Raw genomic sequence first — 8,534 nt, 5'->3', positions numbered from 1 at the left:
TCATGTCCGCCCTCTTCCTCCATAGTCACGTCTGTCCTCTTCCTCCGTAGTCACGTCCGTCCTCTTCCTCCGTAGTCATGTCCGTCCTCTTCCTCCACAGTCATGCCTGTCCTCTTCCTCCATAGTCATGTCCGCCCTCTTCCTCCATAGTCACGTCTGTCCTCTTCCTCCGTAGTCACGTCCGTCCTCTTCCTCCGTAGTCATGTCCGTCCTCTTCCTCCACAGTCATGCCTGTCCTCTTCCTCCATAGTCATGTCCGCCCTCTTCCTCCATAGTCATGTCCATCCTCCATAGTCACTGTGACATCTTTTATCTCCAGCAGATGATGATACACACATATATAGTGTGGGAACCCAGATGAACCCCTTCAGGGGCAGAACATTCCCCCACTTCCGGGGCCGGAACATTCTCCTCATTGTGGAGATAAATTCTAGTAATATGGTCCTCTAAACAAACAGCACTGACAATAAATAGACAAGACAAGGACCATCCTGACCATACATGGCCTACAAAGGGCAATGATGACACTACACAGGCAGCCAATGGGCAATCATTACACTATGCAGCCAACACAATGATGGAGTGCCGGGGTCAGGAGTATGGAGCATAGAGCCCCTTATATTGCTGCTCAGGAGGAAGGAAACATTCCCCAGCCGGCCATGAAGAATATGTTCCATCATTGGTGTCACAGGGAGGGAAATACTGAGGGGTCTGAGGGAAGTAGAGGATCTGAGGGGTCTCTGAGGAGGTAGTGGGACTAAAGAATTCTGGATCCTCTGAGGGTTTCCTGCATCTGAAGGACTCTGGGACCTCTGAGGAGGAGGAGTAGCTGAAGAACTTTGGGATCCTGTTAGGAGGTAATAGGGCTTAACAACTCTGAGAGGTTAGTGGGGCTGAAGGACTGTGGGGGCCTCTGAGGGGTATTCAGGCTGCAAGGCTCTGAGGTAAGAGGGGGCTTTAGGGCTCATAGGAACTCTTGGTCTCTGATGGTCCTCCCATCCCACCTTCTCTTACTTTTCTGACCTCCTTAAAGAACTCCTGCCAGCACGTGTAGAAAGTCTTCACCTCACCATCTCAGTGGTCAAGAATTGCAAGAAACAAAAAAGAACAAAGAAGGACACTTGGCCCTTGGGGAGGTCTGTTTGCATAGTATTAATGCTTAATGAGTGGACAGTCCAATACCTTCCCATACCACAGAATCTGGCAGTGCCCGGTGCTGGAATTCAGAGCCAGAAAAAGCCACTGTGACTCTGTACAATGTCCTGGAAATTTCAGAATACTTGACAACTAAGAGATTAAACCCTTCCCCCTGCTGTCCTCCTCCTACCCACACATAGAAGAGATGAGAACAGGCTCCTCCCCCACAGCTCTCTACTCCACTAGCACCATCCTCCTGTTATCCAATCCAATCTCTTCTCTTACTGCAGAGAGTGACAGTGACATCACTCCTGTCAGTCAGCAGGCTGCTGGAGATTGGAGCCTTGCAGCCGGAGTTCTGCCAATTATCCTGATTATAGAGCAATTCCGGCCAGCAAGTTCCCCTTCCTGGACCTCATGATGAGCCGACATTGACCTCACAGCACTGCCTCAGAGCAAACAAGTCATAGGAAGGATCATATTTATCATTCCTTGTCTGCAGATCTAAAACTCATCAAACCAGTTCAGAGACCAAACAAACCCAACAGAGAAAAGGGGATTTCTGATGCAGCAGGTCAAGAGGGTCCCGGGACCTTGAAGATTTAGTAAACCCTAAACAGTCCAGACTGAATGTCTTCCCATGGGGGGAGTAGTCCTTAAATGTCCAGCAACCCTCCTATTCCCCCCTCACATCCACATCCTATTATTGTGTGACCAATACCATCCAAATCATTCTTACTTTCATTTCCCAAAGTTATCCGTCTACAAGGAGACCTGTATAGATCACATGATGGCACCAATGAGGATGGAGGAGGACCGGAGTCACATGACTGAGAAGATACTAAACCTCACCCTGGAGATCATCTACCTGCTGACCGGAGAGGTGAGGAGGATTCTGGGAGGTCACATGACATCACTCTCATCTCTATTAATAAAATGCAGACCTGACCGGAGAGGAGAGGAGGATTCTGGGAGATCACATGACATCACTCTCATCTCTATTAATAAAACACAGACCTGACCGGAGAGGTGAGGAGGATTCTGGGAGGTCACATGACATCACTCTCATCTCTATTAATAAAACACAGACCTGACCGGAAAGGTGAGGAGGATTCTGGGAGGTCACATGACATCACTCTTATCTCTATTAATAAAACAGACCTGACTGGAGAGGTGAGGAGGATTCTGGGAGGTCACATGACATCACTCTTACCTCTATTAATAAAACACAGACCTGACCGGAGAGGTGAGGAGGATTCTGGGATTCTAACATGATATTCCTATTGGTTCCTCAATACAGAGATTTCCTCTTCTGAAGTCAGGTGATCATATGACCATCACAGTGCCTCCATGTGACTCCCTAAACCCTGAGAGACACAACATGCAGAAGATTCTAGAAGTCACCAGAGAGATCACTGAGCTGCTGACAGGAGAGGTGAGCGGTGCCGGGAATTCTGGGACATTCTCCAGTAACAGACAAGGGATGTGTCTGGATGGTGACTGTATCATTGTGTGTGTCAGGTTCCTATAAGGTGTCAGGGTGTCACTGTCTATTTCTCCATGGAGGAGTGGGAGTATTTAGAAGGACACAAGGATCTCTACAAGGACGTCATGATGGACAATCAGCCGCCCCTCACATCACCGGGTAAGAGGAGACTTTATTGTAAAGGAGAGAGCAGTACGGAGGATCCACCTAGATCCCCCATCATCTGATAAACACATAGAAACAATGGATTCAGTCAGTGTGTGTGTTTCCTACAGATGGATCCAGTCATGGGAACCCACCAGAGAGATGTCCCCGTCCTCTGTATTCCCGGGATTCCACACAGGAAGGTCACACCATCCCTCACCATCATCAGGTAGATGAGGAACAATCACTGATAGTATCATTAGGATCTGTACATTATCTGCATTGTTACCATTGATGTCATTTTTATTATATATTCAGAGTGGAAACCTGAGAGATCCTAAAGTTGAGGTTAAAGAAGAGATAAAAGAGGAGGAGGATGAGGATGGGGGGATGGAGGAGTCAGAGCTTCTAAAAGAACACAAAGATCTGTACCAGGACACCATGGTGGAGTCATCCAGCTACAGGAACCCCCCAGAGAGAAGTCCTCGTCCTCTGTATTCCCGGGATTCCACACAGGAAGGTGACACCATCCCTCACTATTACAAGGTTGGTGGGATGGAGCATCTAGAACATGGATTCATAGAAACAATGTGTGGAGTTTTTTTTTTTTTGTGACCTTACATTTTACAGATGATATTTTCTCTCATTTCCTTGATTTAGAGTGGAGATCCAATCGATATAGAATTTGAGGTGAAAGCAGAAGAAGAAGAGGCGTATGTGAGGGATGATCAGCAGTCTATGGAGGAGGATGGAATAACGGGGACATTTATAGAGGAGGACACTCCTACAGAGATCAGCACAGGTGGGTCATGAACACTAAATCCATTCCTCCACCCATACTGCTCACTGATTGGTCCAGAGTAGGGCGGGGACTGGGTGATATCAGCCTGTAATCCCCTGGTCACTTTCCTGAGCTGTGTTCCCCGTCCTGTATTCCTGGATTTCTCTCGGATAATCTTCCTTCTCTGTGCTGCAGACACAATTTATGTCTCTAGACTGGATTTATGGAGGTTCTGGGGTTCAGCTGGCAGCAAAATGTTGAAGTTCACAATAAGTGTGGATTGACCTGGGACATGTGTATTGGGTCTTCTACCCCTTATCCTGGGGCTAACAGGATCTCTGACAGAACAATTCTCCCAGGATTACTTGCTCTGTGGTCTGCTGGCTGTGCCGGGTGGAGGGATATGTCTGTAGTGTCTCAGACCCAAGTCACTGAGTGCAGTCTCAGGAGATGGGAGGCAGCGGTGTGGGATCTCTGCAACTTGTCTACAGTAAACATTTAATCTTCCACTGATTACTGGATACCAATATTATGAGTCCTGACCCTTATACTATAACATTTATATTGTATATTACATACTGCTGACCCCCACACTATGTACTTCTTGTGTTGGGAAGATGGCGATGAGTGATAGAGGGGGTGGGGCCCCTCGTCCTATAATCCCCTCATCACTGTCCCTCCTATAAAAGACAGTTCTGGTTATTTCCTCACTCTCTGACTAAGGTCCCTGAATAAAAAAATGACCTGGTAGGAGATCAGAGGACTACAGAGCGAAATAAAAACGAGAAGCGCACAAACCTTGCGCATTACCTCAGTAAACACAAATTTATTAATAAGAAAGGTACTCACAAACAGCGAATAAAATCAGGCATGTAAGTCCTCACAGGGACTTCAGAGATAGAGAGCCAGCGCGAGTCCCATCGTGGGGGTAAGCACTCAGTTCAGTTGACGCGTTTCGAAGGCCAAACCTTCTTCATCAGAGCTCTGGAGCCTTTGAAGCACTGGTGGTCGCTGTTTTTCCAGTTCTGGTTCCATCTATGTGCCACCCGCCTGGGTCCTAGAGCGCAGAAGAATTTGTGTTAGGAGATCAGAGGAGCCATTTCCTAGTTCCCTTGAGGGTGGAATTGTAAGCTCCTCAGAGACCAAGCTGCCTGATGTGGGCGGAGTCCTGGTTTGGGGGAACCAATCAGCTCCTGTCTAGTAATCCTCTTTTTGTCTTTGTATTTTAGTCCATGGCCGGGAGATGAGGAAAACCTCCGAGGATTGTCTCACTTTGTCTCCAGACTGGAAAGTAGAAGATGAGGACATCACACAGTATAGTCCAGGAGAAAACCCGGCTCCCTCCAATGTCCATCCGGCACCACCCAGTGTAGATGGACCATCGGATTCCTCGTATCCTGAGGAACCTCAGACTGTTCGGGACCGGGCCGGCCTAACAACAGGGAAGAGCTTCTCCTGCACTGAGTGTGGGAAGGGTTTCAATTTTAAATCACATCTTAATGAGCATAAAAGATCTCACTCGGGGGAGAAGCCATATTCATGTCCTGAGTGCGGGAAATGTTTTATATACAAATCAGGACTTGTTAAGCATCAGAGATCTCACACGGGGGAAAAGCCACATTCCTGTCCTGAGTGCGGGAAATGTTTTTTAGAGAAGTCCAGTCTTTCCAAACATCAGAGATCTCACACGGGGGAGAAGCCGTATTCCTGTCCTGAGTGCAGGAAATGTTTTTCATTAAAGTCCAGTCTTTCCAAGCATCAGAGATCTCACACAGGGGAGAAGCCGTATACCTGTCCTGAGTGCGGGAAATGTTTTCCTTCTAAATTCCCTCTTATTGAGCACAAAAGATCTCACACGGGTGAAAAACCATATTCCTGTCCCGAGTGCGGGAAATGTTTTTCACAAATGTCTAATCTTAAAACACATCAGAGATCTCACACAGGGGAGAAGCCATATTCCTGTCCTGAGTGCGGGAAATGTTTTTCACAGAAATCCAGTCTTTATACACATCAGAGATCTCACACGGGGCAGAAGCTACATTCCTGTCATGAGTGTGGGAAATGTTTTTCAAAGAAGTCCAATGTTTACAAAAATCAGAAAACTCACACAGGGGAAAAGCCGTATTCCTGTTCTGAGTGCGGGAAATGTTTTTCAGTTAAGTCCAGTCTTTACACACATCAGAGATCTCATACGGGGGAAAAGCCGTATGCCTGTCATGGGAAGAAGCTGTATTCCTGTTCTGAGTGTGGGAAATGTTTTTCAGAGAAGTCCAGTCTTCAGACACATCAGAGATTGCACACAGGGGAAAAGCTATATTCTTGTCCTGAGTGTGGGAAATGTTTTTCTCAGAAGTCCAGTCTTTATAAACATCAGAGATCTCACAGGGGGGAGAAGCCGTATTTCTGTCCTGAGTGTGGGAAATGTTTTTCTCAGAAGTCCAGTCTTTACAAACATCAGAGATCTCACACGGGGGAGAAGCCACTTTCTTGTCCTGAGTGAGGGAAATGTTCCTCACTGAAGTCCTGTCTTCCTGTACATCAAGGGTCCCACACAACCCTGGAGGTGTATTAGTGCCTTGAGTGCGGGAAATGTCTTCTAGATAAATGTTGCTGGACATCCCAGCTCTCATGTGGGGAAGAAGCACACCCTGATATACACCTCAGATATACTCCATGGCTGATCTTCATCATGGAAGAAACAGTTCATAAGGAGATCAGAGGCCCCCAAAGACATGGATGAAGTGTGGGACCGGGTTGGCCATTGATGGCAGGAGAAGAAGTTTTCAATGTATTTTCCATGAATGGAAGACATTCCAGCAGTTCAGATGTGATCCTAATAACATTGGTTCCCCCATTCACACAGGAGGAATGGACATGAACTCTCACTGAGGGAATTGCTATACAAACATTCTATGAATAGACCCCCAAATGTCAGGAGACGTTTCTATAAAGACGGGAAGTATGGAGCAGAGAAATGAATAGACCTCCCAGCAATGTTATTACCAGGCTGCAGCTAGGGGGAGCTCTAATGTCACCCCAGCAGAGGGATCCCATCTAGCCCACATTAACCCTCTCACTGCCAGAGCTGTTTCTGCATGATTTTGCACACATGGGAAAATGCAGATTTTGGTCCTGAAGATGAGATAAACCCCCAAATATCTATTCTGTGACATCAGAGGCCCTGGAGAATAAAATGGTGGTGATTGTTAAGGTGTTCCCCATACACAGATTCCCCTTCATATCCGCCTTTATTTCCTCCTTTCCCCCATTTTCTATGTTGGGATCTTTTCTACAAAACTTTGTTATAATAATGGAACACGTTGTGTATTGTATTGTACACCAATAATAATGACTCCGCCCCCACATTCCAGACAAGGGATCTTCCTGACCAATCACATTCCTTCCTTTACTGTTTCCTGAATGTTTTTTATGCTTCAATCTTGTTAAATGTAAAATTATAATAAAAATTGTATTGAATGAAAAACAAAATGGTGTGTGTGTGCAATGATGACAGAGGTGTGTATCCAGAAACGGCTGGTCGGTGACACTTCCATATACAGCCCAATGAAGTGACAAGGAAGCCCTAGAACCCTTTGGAGGAACCCTGGCTGAGAAAGGCTGGACTAGGCAGTCACATATCTCTGCCCCCCTTGCAGGGTTCCCAACCCTCCGTGACTTTTATTACTGACACAACATGAACATTTACTGACGGAGGACATGTTTTTCCTGACATCCTGAAAAATGACAGAACTCCTGTTAGGATTATTATTACTATACAGTATTTATATAGCGCCAAAGGGTTTGCTCAGCGCTGTACAGTAGCAGGGGGGACAGAACATGAGACAAGACAGTGACAATACAATACACAAGGGGTGCGAGGGTCCTGCTCTTTCGAGCTTACAGTCTAGGAGGGAAGGGAAGGTGGTGTAGCAAACTAGCTCCTCAGAGCTGGAAGCGGAGTTCTCCTTCAACCTTTGCTTTTGTAACAAACTAGCTCATCAGAGCTGGAAGCGGAGTTCCCCTGTTCCTTGCTGTATTTGAGGTCTTCCTCGAATCATTCCTCACATCCCCCCCTTGCATTCCTGTGAGGCAGACTTTATCTCCTGGCTGATGAGGTGGAACAACCTAAGACATGAGAAGTGGAGACACGCTGTCTACGAACGTTTCACTTTGGTCACCCAAAGTTATGTAAGCCCCACACCTTATCAAACTGACCCGAGAACTGAACATTCCTCAGGTCAACTGTATGGTTCATATCATGGGAAATGAAGCTGGTAGTTTAGTTTAGAGTTCCCCAATGACCACTCCCAAAACGTGTAGTCAGAGCCCCCCCCTCCCCTTGAGAGGGACTTTCAAGAGAGTTAGAGCTTGTCACACTCACACACATCGTAACAGAGGAGATCAAAGAACCTTTCTGCTCTGCATCTTGGATTTGCAAACCCAGGCATATGGGCAAGTAACTTAACCCTGTAATCTTCTTCCTAATTATCTCTTTGCTGTGTCTTTATATACATATATATATATTTTTGTGACATCTCTTTGTAAATATTTATTTGCAACTGTCTGACGCTTTTAGTAATAAATCTTTCTTTCTGAAAGTGTTAAACTGTTTCTAAGCGCTTACTTGCAATTCACGAATCCCTGCCTTTGAAGAGACGCTACTGTTTGTATATCTCTGTATAGCAGGTCCGCGGGCCGTGCTATATACATCAATATTTCAATCATTATAGTGTATATTTGGTAACAGGAGTTTCCCAGTCTCCGACAAAAGTGGTGGTGGCAGTAGAGGGTTAGTTGCGTAATTAACCCGACCCAGTAACAAGCGCATTCAGGCTGCAGGCACCGATTGTAGTCCATTAGCTGGGCAATCGCTGTGCTGGGTGCAGCTGGCTGGGGCCTTGTTACGCGCGTCACACCGCGGTTTTAGATTGGCTGGTCCTTCGGTCACGAGTTTGGTGAGAAGGTCTGGGGTCTGACGCCGTGGGC

General features: G+C 46.5%; 1 protein-coding gene across 1 annotated transcript in view; it reads left to right on the top strand.

Annotated features, from left to right (window-relative positions):
- The first annotated feature begins 4,764 nt into the window (after positions 1-4,764).
- LOC149445498 (uncharacterized) overlaps positions 4,765-8,534 on the top strand; it is a 34,742-nt gene continuing 30,972 nt past the window's right edge. Inside the window, exons 1-2 of the mRNA XM_089653810.1 lie at positions 4,765-5,593; positions 5,852-5,989. Of these exons, the coding sequence (XP_089509936.1) occupies positions 4,792-5,593; positions 5,852-5,989 (940 nt within the window). The 5' untranslated portion in view covers positions 4,765-4,791. The remainder of the gene's footprint in view (positions 5,594-5,851; positions 5,990-8,534) is intronic.

The sequence above is a fragment of the Staurois parvus genome, unplaced genomic scaffold (genome assembly GCF_062004578.1).
Source record: "Staurois parvus isolate SC_StPar_1 unplaced genomic scaffold, SC_StPar_1.0 ptg000720l, whole genome shotgun sequence".
Classification (NCBI taxonomy): Eukaryota; Metazoa; Chordata; class Amphibia; order Anura; family Ranidae; genus Staurois; species Staurois parvus.
This window is presented reverse-complemented; position numbering and strand designations above follow the sequence as displayed.